General features: G+C 34.8%; 1 protein-coding gene across 3 annotated transcripts in view; it reads left to right on the forward strand.

Moving 5' to 3' along the window:
* Nucleotides 1-13,432, forward strand: part of LOC114347035 (227 kDa spindle- and centromere-associated protein-like) — a 1,075,867-nt gene that overhangs the window by 587,533 nt on the left and 474,902 nt on the right. For all 3 annotated transcript variants that reach the window (XM_050641832.1, XM_050641834.1, XM_050641833.1), the window contains one exon: nucleotides 1,258-1,403. In XM_050641832.1, the coding sequence (XP_050497789.1) occupies nucleotides 1,258-1,403 (146 nt within the window). The remainder of the gene's footprint in view (nucleotides 1-1,257; nucleotides 1,404-13,432) is intronic.

The following is a 13,432-nucleotide window of genomic DNA, read 5'->3' on the forward strand; positions in this document are numbered from 1 at the left end:
GGGCTGTAGTGCCGTAGAAGAAGAAGATCTTACCTTCATTTATCCACGGTTCTTGAATAAGCACATCAATGTTCTTCTCAGCTACTTCCTATGCCGAAGCTGTTTTTTGTGCTGCAAATTGATCTGTATGATCTTAATTTTGCAGTTTATTCATTTTTGGGGTCTCTAACAGCCCCTCTTGTAATTTCTTCCACCCCCTTAAAAGGGGGTGTGGCCTGCCCAATTTAGACACACAACTGCCATGCAGGTCTGGGCACGGTACAAGTACACCTTTACCTTGTGTGTTGGGTGTATATGTTTAGTGGAAAAAAGGATGAAGGAGGGATAGCCTTTTCTGGGTTGTACTCAGAGTGTAGGATGGATACAACTGGTAGAGAATATCGGGTCGGTTGACCATATATTGACAGTGAAGGCCCTACTTCTTGGTCGCTGAAGCAGTTCATACATTCCTAGTCTCTTGACCACTTAAGAAAGATTCCCAGATATTACAGAGTGCTAAGTCGTGACAGGAACTAGTCTACCGAGGTCGTTTCACATTCTTTCATACTTCCCATTCACCAGGCCCTGCCCATTTATAGGGGATGTCTTTATTCATCGGAGAGCTCCTTATTAGGGAGATCCCATTCATTCACACACACATATTTGATCCACTTCCTACGCCAGATTACAGTCCTATCTGAACAGTCAGCTTAAGCTCCCGAACCAACGTCAAAACGTCAAGGTTCTGAAGTCCCTATCGGGGGGTGACTGATCCCATTTGAGCCTGATTTTTTTCGCTGGCTTTATACTATTTATTGTATGTTTATTCTTTTTATATAATAATTTTCTGAATTAAGACGACTGTTAGTTCCATGTAACATACTAATTAGCTCTATGTATCATGTAGATTGCTAATTTATGTTGCATTGTCGGTGGACTGATGGATTATATCATTTTCATGTGGTTTATTGGTTAAATACTTGATCTAAAGTATCGATTATTATCGAAGTAGACAGGACGAGATCTAGATATTAATAGAAAATAAATAAATTAGGAAATAAAAAACAAGGCTAAGTTCTAGAAATTTTTAAAAAATATTAACATGAAAATAAATAGGATATGCATTGATCTACTACCCTGTACTATGAGCTACTCGTCATATTACATATTTATTTAACTTCAGTTGCACTTCTTATACATTTCGGTTCTGTTATTCCATACTTTCGATATTGTAATATATAGTTGTTTGTTTTAATTCCTTAAGTTGTCATTTTTTAGATAAAGAATTATCTGCAGCCAAAGAAAGACAAGAAATAGAGCTAGCGGCTCAACGGGCCACTTTACAGGAACAAAGGACTCATATCGATATTTTAGACACTGCTCTAACAAACGCTCAAGGAAACGTCGTACGTTTGGAAGAAGAGGTAAGTTGATAATTATAAGAATAATTGAATACGATATGTTTTCGTTTACATTATCAAGGACTGTCCCTTTAATTCCTTTATATTTCTAACCGAATATAGGTCGATCTGTACCCATCTGCTTGCCGGATGAAACATTTTTTTATTAAATTTTATACATAGATAAATATTTCTAGCATGGGTTGCCTATCAAAATCGTGTCATAGCTATCCTTAAAGGGGCGTTAGGGGTTGAAATCAATATTTCAACTTGAATAATCTATGAATTATACTGAATATGCCTATTTAATTTAAAAATCAAATAATTCTACCATACTTTAAAAAAAATGTGATTGAAATATTGATTTCAACCCCTTTCATTCGTTTTCCAGCATTGGAAGCGTACGGTTGTATTGTTTTCATTTGTTTCTTGTGTTTACATGTTTTGTTATTTGTTTTGATTTATGTGTTGTGAATACTAGCTGTAAGTGTTTTCTTTTTTTAATACTATCATCACATCGACAAAGTTTCAACTACCTAGTTAAATATTTGTATATTTAACCTTGACACCATGGCGTACAATAATTGTGAAATTTGCCTAGCTGAATTTTCTGAAAATGAAAAATATAAGATACGTTGCCATGGAGATTGTAAACGGTATTTTTGCATCAAATGTTCTGGTCTAAACAAAACAACGGCAAAAACTACTGGACCCAAAAAATTCTCATTTAAGATTTTTCTGTACATTATGTGATTCGCTTAGGCTCAGATATTTAAATGAAAAAATAAGCAATTTATCAAAAAATCAAATACCACAAGAAAATTTTGACGCCTTAATTCAAGTTACAAAAAAACTCACTGATAATTTGCCAATTTTCATCGAGACATATGATTTATTAACCAAAAATGACAGCAAATTAGACTATCTTACGAAAAAAATTGACGAGATCCATAAATTAAATAACCTACTAAATCCTGAACATCTTTTAAAATCGATAACGCAGATGGAACAAGATATCTTCAATATATCGTCAGTTTTTTTCGGCTGTTCCAATGACACAATTAAGGTGCAAGTCCAAGATTCAAATTCATCTCTCCAATGACACAATTAAGGTGCAAGTCCAAGATTCAAATTCATCTCAGATAAAATTGGGATTAGAAAGGCTCTCTTCAAACATAAGTGAAATATCTAATCAAATGAGTAATCTTTCAAACAAACTACCTGCCATACCAACGAAGAAAGATGTATCGAAGAGAAACATAGTGTATGCCACTTCAAGTACCCAAACAGCAGACACTCAACATTTCGAAGCTAATCCAGTCAAAAAATCAAAAAGTGCAGAAGATAAATGTCACTTTGTAGTTATTAGCAACTTAACCCCAATTTACACCCCTATTCAAGTAGTTCACTACATTAAAGAGAAGCTAGGTATCAAGGAATATATAAGATGTTATGCCCTTCTTAAAGATGCCAACACAGCAACTGGGTCCTCTTTCAAAATAGGTATTAAGTCTAAAACATCTATTGACTTATTATTTAATAAGGAACTTTGGCCACCTGGTGTAAACATTAAATGGTCTACAGAATCCTCATGCTCCGAACCAACAACTTCATCTGAGGCAAATATGAAACCGTATATATATATATATATATCTATATATATATATATATATATATATATATATATATATATATATATATATATATATATATATATATATATATATATCACTTATTTTGTATTTGCTGTCTTTTTCTATAAATTACAAACATTTGTTATAGAAAAAGACAGCAAATACAAAATAAGTGATTGATGTGATCGTTCATGGGTATTCTTTCATTTTTCCGACTGTATACTTACTGACAAGCAGGCTATCACAATTTGCAAATCTAAAGATCCGTTCCGTTCCCAAATTAATTTCATTAAGAAAGATACTTTGGAACCATCCATAAATTTGGATCCTTTAACACCACCAAGAGTTAGATTAACCAATAACTCAAACAGTCGATATCTTCTAGCAAGATTAAGGGAACCGGATATCTTAAAAGCCATTAAGCTACATCTTGCTTTTCTACACGACCAGCCTGCCTCAGTATTTTATGATGGATATACCAACACCAGTGTAAAACTTTTTTTGGCTTCCGAAGGACTACCTACCAAGACTGAAGAGCTACAAAAAATTCTTCTAGAATTTAATGATGCCTATGGAATTGGTCCAGCTGAGGTGGAAGCTGATCTTGCTGCTTTAGGTCTTTTCTAAGTTCAGAAAGAATCATACATCTACAAAAATAAAGGGAATGTCACCAAAATTATTATTCCACTAGCTCTCCAAGACGAAATTTTTAAATAATACGACGTGTTCTGAGGAACTAGAAACCTCGAATAATTTTTGTGATGACAACTTTAGTATGGTTCTGATTAATATTCGTTCTATAAGAAATAAAACTGACGAATTATTTTTGTTTCTAGAGGAATTAGGATTTCCCCGATAGTTGCGGTTACAGAGCACTGGCTTGAAGTCAACTAGCCTTTTTTTGTAGAAAAATATACCACAATTGCTAGGTATGATCGTCCAAGTTCAGCTCATGGAGGCACCCTAATTATTTCTAGAAATAATGATTTTTCTCTGATAACAAAATATGACTTTCTGTTGAATGAAGCCTTCTTTGAGTTTTCCTTAGTTTATAATAAAAATCTTAATCTTTACATTATTTGCATCTATAGAACACCTGACTCTCCTGTGGAACTATTTTTTAGAACCTGCTAAATTTGTTAGATGACTTGCCTCATAAAAGCAGAAAAATTCTATGCGGAGACTTCAACATTAATTATGATGCTGCTTGTGCTACCCAAATGTCCTTGGTCAACATATTTGAATCGTATGGTCTCTCAATACACGTTAATTCTCCTACAAGGATTACAAAAACTTCATCTACCATAATTGACTATATTGTCTCAGATTTCTCACCCCTTGATGTCTGCTCTATAATTATTAATGCGGGATTATCAGATCATGAAGCAGTATTTAAGAAGTTTAACATCTTCAGCAAACCCTCCTCGAAAACTCGACGTTTAGGTAGGATTTTTTCCGCTCGGAATTTTCATAAATTTCAAAATTGTGGACTATAATTTCAACGATTTTTTAGAAAAGCCTTTCCCTTAATTTCAATTAAGCCAAAACATCACAAACCCTGGGCTACCAAATGTATCCGCATATCAGGCAAGAATATGCGCTCACTATTGTATATCAAGAAATTTGCTACCACCGTCTCTGTCACTCAATATATCACCAAGTACAGGGTAACCTATCGAAAACTCATCAAATCAGCTAAAAAAACCTACTATCAAAAGCGTCTGGGAAGCTCTAAAAGTGTTGCAAAAGAAACTTGGTCCATAATGAACGATCTTCGAAATAGAACTCACGCAGCTCAAACATTTGCCCTTCCAAACCCTGAAAATCTAAACGAATACTTCGTTAATGTGAGTAAAAATATAACTTCTACTATTTTGCCGCAAAAACATCCCATTTCCTATCTCCCTAATTCAGGAGTGTTCTCGAATTCATTCTTTATAAGACCAATCGATAAATCTGAACTGATCCAAACGATCAATAGTATCAAAAGCAAATCATCCTGTAGTACTGATGGACTATCCATAAGAATCTTCTCAAATCTCATAGATAATGTGTTGGAACTCCTCGTCTCACTAATTAATGATTCACACAATGAGTGTGTGTGTGTGTGTGTGTGTGTGTGTGTGTGTGTGTGTGTGTGTGTGTGTGTGTGTGTGTGTGTGTGTGTGTGTGTGTGTGTGTGTGTGTGTGTGTGTGTGTGTGTGTGTGTGTGTGTGTGTGTGTGTGTGTGTGTGTGTGTGTGTGTGTGTGTGTGTGTGTGTGTGTGTGTGTGTGTGTGTGTGTGTGTGTGTGTGTGTGTGTGTGTGTGTGTGTGTGTGTGTGTGTGTGTGTGTGTGTGTGTGTGTGTGTGTGTGTGTGTGTGTGTGTGTGTGTGTGTGTGTGTGTGTGTGTGTGTGTGTGTGTGTGTGTGTGTGTGTGTGTGTGTGTGTGTGTGTGTGTGTGTGTGTGTGTGTGTGTGTGTGTGTGTGTGTGTGTGTGTGTGTGTGTGTGTGTGTGTGTGTGTGTGTGTGTGTGTGTGTGTGTGTGTGTGTGTGTGTGTGTGTGTGTGTGTGTGTGTGTGTGTGTGTGTGTGTGTGTGTGTGTGTGTGTGTGTGTGTGTGTGTGTGTGTGTGTGTGTGTGTGTGTGTGTGTGTGTGTGTGTGTGTGTGTGTGTGTGTGTGTGTGTGTGTGTGTGTGTGTGTGTGTGTGTGTGTGTGTGTGTGTGTGTGTGTGTGTGTGTGTGTGTGTGTGTGTGTGTGTGTGTGTGTGTGTGTGTGTGTGTGTGTGTGTGTGTGTGTGTGTGTGTGTGTGTGTGTGTGTGTGTGTGTGTGTGTGTGTGTGTGTGTGTGTGTGTGTGTGTGTGTGTGTGTGTGTGTGTGTGTGTGTGTGTGTGTGTGTGTGTGTGTGTGTGTGTGTGTGTGTGTGTGTGTGTGTGTGTGTGTGTGTGTGTGTGTGTGTGTGTGTGTGTGTGTGTGTGTGTGTGTGTGTGTGTGTGTGTGTGTGTGTGTGTGTGTGTGTGTGTGTGTGTGTGTGTGTGTGTGTGTGTGTGTGTGTGTGTGTGTGTGTGTGTGTGTGTGTGTGTGTGTGTGTGTGTGTGTGTGTGTGTGTGTGTGTGTGTGTGTGTGTGTGTGTGTGTGTGTGTGTGTGTGTGTGTGTGTGTGTGTGTGTGTGTGTGTGTGTGTGTGTGTGTGTGTGTGTGTGTGTGTGTGTGTGTGTGTGTGTGTGTGTGTGTGTGTGTGTGTGTGTGTGTGTGTGTGTGTGTGTGTGTGTGTGTGTGTGTGTGTGTGTGTGTGTGTGTGTGTGTGTGTGTGTGTGTGTGTGTGTGTGTGTGTGTGTGTGTGTGTGTGTGTGTGTGTGTGTGTGTGTGTGTGTGTGTGTGTGTGTGTGTGTGTGTGTGTGTGTGTGTGTGTGTGTGTGTGTGTGTGTGTGTGTGTGTGTGTGTGTGTGTGTGTGTGTGTGTGTGTGTGTGTGTGTGTGTGTGTGTGTGTGTGTGTGTGTGTGTGTGTGTGTGTGTGTGTGTGTGTGTGTGTGTGTGTGTGTGTGTGTGTGTGTGTGTGTGTGTGTGTGTGTGTGTGTGTGTGTGTGTGTGTGTGTGTGTGTGTGTGTGTGTGTGTGTGTGTGTGTGTGTGTGTGTGTGTGTGTGTGTGTGTGTGTGTGTGTGTGTGTGTGTGTGTGTGTGTGTGTGTGTGTGTGTGTGTGTGTGTGTGTGTGTGTGTGTGTGTGTGTGTGTGTGTGTGTGTGTGTGTGTGTGTGTGTGTGTGTGTGTGTGTGTGTGTGTGTGTGTGTGTGTGTGTGTGTGTGTGTGTGTGTGTGTGTGTGTGTGTGTGTGTGTGTGTGTGTGTGTGTGTGTGTGTGTGTGTGTGTGTGTGTGTGTGTGTGTGTGTGTGTGTGTGTGTGTGTGTGTGTGTGTGTGTGTGTGTGTGTGTGTGTGTGTGTGTGTGTGTGTGTGTGTGTGTGTGTGTGTGTGTGTGTGTGTGTGTGTGTGTGTGTGTGTGTGTGTGTGTGTGTGTGTGTGTGTGTGTGTGTGTGTGTGTGTGTGTGTGTGTGTGTGTGTGTGTGTGTGTGTGTGTGTGTGTGTGTGTGTGTGTGTGTGTGTGTGTGTGTGTGTGTGTGTGTGTGTGTGTGTGTGTGTGTGTGTGTGTGTGTGTGTGTGTGTGTGTGTGTGTGTGTGTGTGTGTGTGTGTGTGTGTGTGTGTGTGTGTGTGTGTGTGTGTGTGTGTGTGTGTGTGTGTGTGTGTGTGTGTCCGTTAAAATGGCTTGGATGCGGGTCCGTTAGCCACAGATTTTTATTTTATTTTTACCTCAATTTATTAGTTTTGTTATATTCCCACCTATCTGACTCAAATGACTATATTTGTTTCTTTCAAGTAGTTTAGGAGTAATTTAAATATTTCCATTTTATGACTTATTTAGGTATATCCTTAGATTTAGGTACTTTCTTCTTCAAGACCCTTCTACTTTGTCTTATTACTTCTTGCGTAATCTCCTCAACTATTTTGACGAACTCTTCCCAAGTAACTTTGTTGCTACTCATTTATGTCGAAAATAGTAAAAATATAGTAAATTGCAATAAAAATCATTATATCAATCAATATAAATCACCATAAAAATCAGTAGACAAATCAAAATGTCATAAAAATCAGTAGGTAAAATAATAATTGGATAAAAAGTCGGTAAAGATAAAAATATATGCTAGTAAATATATAAAAATCATATAAAAATGTATCAATACGTCCTATTGATAAATAAATCAATACCATAATACTTGAGGAAAATTCTCGATAATAGATTCTAGATAATGGATAAGTAATTAAAAATAGATTAGGTAGATAAAAAATCAGTAGGTAAAAATTAGATTACAGTAGAACTCCAATTATCCGGATTAATTGGGACCGGACCCGATCCGGATAATCCAAAATCCGGATAATTGGATTTTTCTCGAAAAAGGCCTTTTCCGGGAAAGAAACGTAATTACAGCAAAACACAATGGAAAACATATATACGGTATTTATTATGAAAAACAATACAGTATGTAATATATGTGGACACTGGTAGTAAAGTGGTTCTAATCTTCAGGTTCTTTTCAATGTTAAGTAGTTAAGGGAGAATGAAACATCTTACCTCGACGAACACCAAGTTTATTCTAATCTTTTCATTGTATTCTTTTTGACAATCGAACTATGTTATTTTTACAAATACACGGGTTGCTTATTCAGCACCCGTGGCTCAAAGATTCGTACACTAAATATTTAAATAAACAATCAAGGTAAATGTTAGTCGATATTACACAATCTTGACCCAGTTCGATATTGGATATTTTCTACCTATTGTAATATTTATGAAAATCTTTATCTCTCTTATTCCAGGACACCATCCTTCCTCTCTTTAAGATTTTTTTTTATTATCTGATTTACGAAATGAAAAAAAATCTTAATTGGTATAAGGATAAATTTTACGGTGTGTTTACTAACAAATATATTTTTTATACTTCGTCAAAATTGTGTCATATTATTATACTGACCTATCCAAATGAAAGTGAAACTATGTACAAGTTTGCTTATTTTACACTTTCACTTCTATACGCCAATAAAACACAAACATTACCTTGAAAAATTAAACCTAAACATAAATACATATACATAATTTACAAACACAAACTTCGATAATGTAAAATATTGTCTATTCTTACATAATTCCTTTTCTTATTACTCGCGAAATTCTACACTCAGAAATTATATTTTATAGTATACTTTGACTCAAAGATTTAAAAAGAAATTACAGCTTAAACTCTTAAAATTTAATTTACTCTCTTAATTCTTATTCTGTTACTAGACTTTTATAAGACAATTCTTTTGATGTTCTCAAATTTTTATATATTCTTCTTTTAAAAATTCTCTCTTTTTTCTTCTTCTTCTTCTTCTACTTTTTCTTTTTCTTCTTGTCAGGTACCTACTTCACACTAATAATATTTTTCTTTATTTTCTTTATACTTAGTACTTTCTTCATAGTGTACTATTCTTCTTCTTCTTATTCATATTTCTTCTTTATTATCATTTACTTCATATTTCATATAATATCTTCCTTCATACATATTCATATCATTTTTCATAATTATATATTTATATATCATTTACTTTAAAAATTCTTCATTTTCTAACCCTTACCTACTTGGTGGGTATTTTTCCGCAACTTTATACCCTTGACTTTGCTTCCGGTCCTTTTGCACGTCCTTAGTCGTGAGAAGGTTAGTTCCAAAAAGACAAAATGGATAGTTGTGCGCTTAAAAAAAAATCTTTTTCTACTTCTCGCATCCCTAAATTCCTGTCTGAACCTAGTGCTCCCCCTTAGTTGAGAATAGGATTACTTCAAAACAAAAACTGGGTATGCTAAAATCTTCGAACTTAAATTTGTACTTTTTCCTTGACAAGAGTCTGTTTTTTTTTGTCTAGCGTCTAGATTGTCTCAAATCAATTATGCTTCTACTATATAAAAATCAGTTACCTCATTAATTCGTCATCATTTAAAACAATAAATCATATTTATACCAAAATTCGACCGATATTTAAAAAATTGAAATAAAAAAATTTTATTGTCGGTATCAAAAAACAATTCAGCATTCAATTATGAAAAAAAAATCGACAGAAAGTGTTAATAAAAATAGACCATATTTTGTTAGAAAAAATATCATGGAAATCTCCTAATAATGAAAATCTCCTGAAATATCATGAAAATCTCCTATAAACATAAAGAAAATTTCAGCTTGCAATTGCTGAGTACCTAATTAATATCAAGTCTGGACGTCCATTAAAATATTTACATAAAAACTACTAATGAGAAAAACCTACAATACCTAAATAGTTAATTTAAATTTTTGTTACTAGTTAAATAGAAGTTCAGTTTCTTCACGCGTATAGTCACTTTTACGTCACAACACAATAGTCTTATCTCTATTTCTCTAGTTATACCTGTTATAAAGCCTTACATAAATTATATTATTCATTCAAATATTTAAATATATTTCTAATATAAAAATTTAAAGTATATTTATATATAATATGCATATGTCTCAAAATAATGTCTCCTTAGATAGGTACTTCATTATTTTATCAATAACTTTTATGTCATTCAGTATTTCATTTTTTTTTAACATCTTACTAACTTGTCCTTAAATTTTCGTTTTGTCAAAATATTCATAGTTTATTCCGATTGCATCTATGAATGCTGTTTGAATCTTCGTTAGTCACTGTATGGGATAATATTCTTTGTAATTATAAAATCGATTCATTTAAAATCATATAAATTGTCGATCATTTCAGTCTTACATAATTTTTCATAGTTTCTTTGCTATATTTTTTCCTTTCTAGGTTTTATTTCTTTGTCATATCATCGGTAAATAAAAAAATCTCTAAATCTTGCTTCTTAATCCTTGAGTTTATTCGGGAACTCAATATTCCGTCGAAATTATTCTTGTCCATTATGTTGGATTTTCCATTTTGTTCCAACTTCTTAAAAATATTTTCTTTCCTTTTCTTATAAATAATCCAAATAATAATTCTTCCGATTATCCTCTCAATAGGTATCTTGTTTTATTATAAAACTGTTTCTACACCTTTTTCTAGTGTATAATAATACAATTCGTAATTTTAAATCGTGTATATATCTTCTGTCAGCAAAATTCCTTATCATAGTATTTCTTTATCCGTGTTTTCACGGTCAAATAACGTCAACATTTGAAAATATGTAAATATAAATATACCTTCGCACAAATAAAAATCTTTAAATGGCATATTTTGCTTGATAGAAAAAAAATTGAAAATTAAATCATTATTTTTACGTATCATAGTATCATCAAATAGTTGCATTCTTTCTATTAAAAGAATTGCAAAATAACATTTTATTTTCGTTAACAATAAAACTTAATATCAAGTATCAATGTAGTTGATCAAAAACCATCTAAATCTAAATTATTGAATATATTTATATATGTACTTAGTAAAAACTCGAAAATTTAATTGATGACCTAATTTAATAATAATTATTGGATTCCAAAATAAAAATTATTCTTATGTTAGGCTATATGCAATATATGAGAAATATTAAAGCAATAAATACAATATAGTCAAATTACTCACACATCACGTACTTTTGTCCTTGTCCACCACTGTCCATTTCGTGGATGTGCGTCCTCCTGACGCCGCGTCGGCTGGTTCCATGGTTCCAGAATTCCCAATTTTCGTCCATGTCGACGTGTCTCCAATGTCTAGTCTGGTGGGCATCGCAAATTCCATCTATCAGCTAATAATATCTATGGGGGATAGATACTTTACCTCAATTTTCTTTTTTTTCTTCCAGTTTCTCGTCGCTCCCATTGTTTTAGTTTAGATTTACTTAACTTTTTCTAACTTAAGTTTCCCTTATTTTAATTTTTCTTTTATTTTCCATCTTCTTATTTCTTAATTAACTTCTTCTTAAAATTTACACTTAACTAAGTACAATAACTACTTAACAAAGACCTTTTGGACCGCCATGTAATATATGGTGGTAAAACTAAGGTGGTGGCTAAGGGTTCTAATCTTCAGGTTCTTTTCAATGTTAAGTAGTTAAGGGAGAATGAAACATCTTACCTCGACGAACACCAAGTTTATTCTAATCTTTTCATTGTATTCTTTTTGACAATCGAACTATGTTATTTTTACAAATACACGGGTTGCTTATTCAGCACCCGTGGCTCAAAGATTCGTACACTAAATATTTAAATAAACAATCAAGGTAAATGTTAGTCGATATTACACAATCTTGACCCAGTTCGATATTGGATATTTTCTACCTATTGTAATATTTATGAAAATCTTTATCTCTCTTATTCCAGGACACAACAATATGTAAATGACAAAGTTTACATTACGTAATATTGACACACAATACTGAATCACAGTAAAATGAATTATTTTTTTACAAACTTGATTTTTTCTTTTTCTCAATCTGATCCGGATAATTGGCGATCCGGATAATTGGAGTCCGGATAATTGGAGTTCTACTGTATGTGTATCTTACATTACGGTTATATTACTTTATTATATGCTTATACGAATTAGAACTAATATCTTGGAAATACCATAAGAATAAATAATAATGGACTTACTACTTTTAAACGTCTAAGTTCGTATCACCAAAAGTTCTCGATTCACGTCCCTTTTCCATACCATGTTCCATCTCCATACCATATTCCATTTTCCATACCATACTCAGCTCCGTCTCGGGCCTGACGTCTCCATCCTTTTTCTATATGCCACACTGTTCTAGGGCGGTCGAGGTGCAAGAAACCTCATATGGCGATCCTGGCAGGATCGCCATATGCGGGTATGCACCCTCGGGAAACATCTTAGGATAGTTGGGGGTAGTTACCCCCTACCAATAGGGGTTGCTGAATTAAACAATATTTATAGCTACTTGTTTATTACCAACTATAAAGATCACAGTAAATAGTTGATGTGCTCACGGTAAAACCATCTGCTAGTGCATCTGGATTAAGAATGCTCTTTTTAATAATACGAATGAATTAGAATGAATCGCCATGCCTTCATGTTTATATAAACAAACTTGTAACATGTAGTTTGTTTATATTGTCGACTCAGCTTGACCATGACTTACGAAAGTATGAATTAGTTGACTATGCAATATTGTCGACTGGTGCTTCTAACAAATCTAGGTGACCTACTAAAATGTAAACAAATGTGTATGTTTTGGTTTCGTTTCTAGTACATTTAAGAATTAAATGAATATGTGTTGATCTCAATTTTGGATGTTGATAAACCCTTACAGGGTCACTAATCACGAGTATATGCAAATTTGGAGCAGCCATATCGTAACCATTTTTTTTTTATTTCAATTAACGTGTCTCGGCTGCTGCGGCCATTGACACAAGGAACATTACAATAACAATAAATAATTAAGCTAAATTTACAGTAGGTGGTATACTTTACAATGTTTAAGGAACTCTATCACATTACACAATTTGTTTTTAGAGTTTAAAATACTACACAAATTTCCGTGGATGCTATATTTGATCCGTCCTGCTGCGTAGTGGTTGCACTCCACAAGTAAGTGCAGTACACTTAGTCGAGTGTTGCAGTGTTGGCAGTTTGGAGGTTCTTCGGGAACCATCAAGTATCCATGGGTTAGGCGGGTGTGCCCAATTCTGAGCCTTCTGATGATGGTCTTCGGTTTCCTTTCCATTTTTACCAGTCTAGGTCCTAAAATGCTTGGTTGGATGGACTTTTATTGGGTAGTGCACTTGCTCCACTGATTTTGCCACATTGAGGTAGATAACTTTTTGATTTCAGTTGTTATGTCTTGAAACAACTGGATATTTTCATCTGTAAGATCAGAGCGACGTGCTTCCTTTGCTGCGTGGTCAGAATTCTCGATTCCTTTGATACC

This window comes from Diabrotica virgifera, chromosome 1 (assembly GCF_917563875.1).
Source record: "Diabrotica virgifera virgifera chromosome 1, PGI_DIABVI_V3a".
Taxonomy (NCBI): Eukaryota; Metazoa; Arthropoda; class Insecta; order Coleoptera; family Chrysomelidae; genus Diabrotica; species Diabrotica virgifera.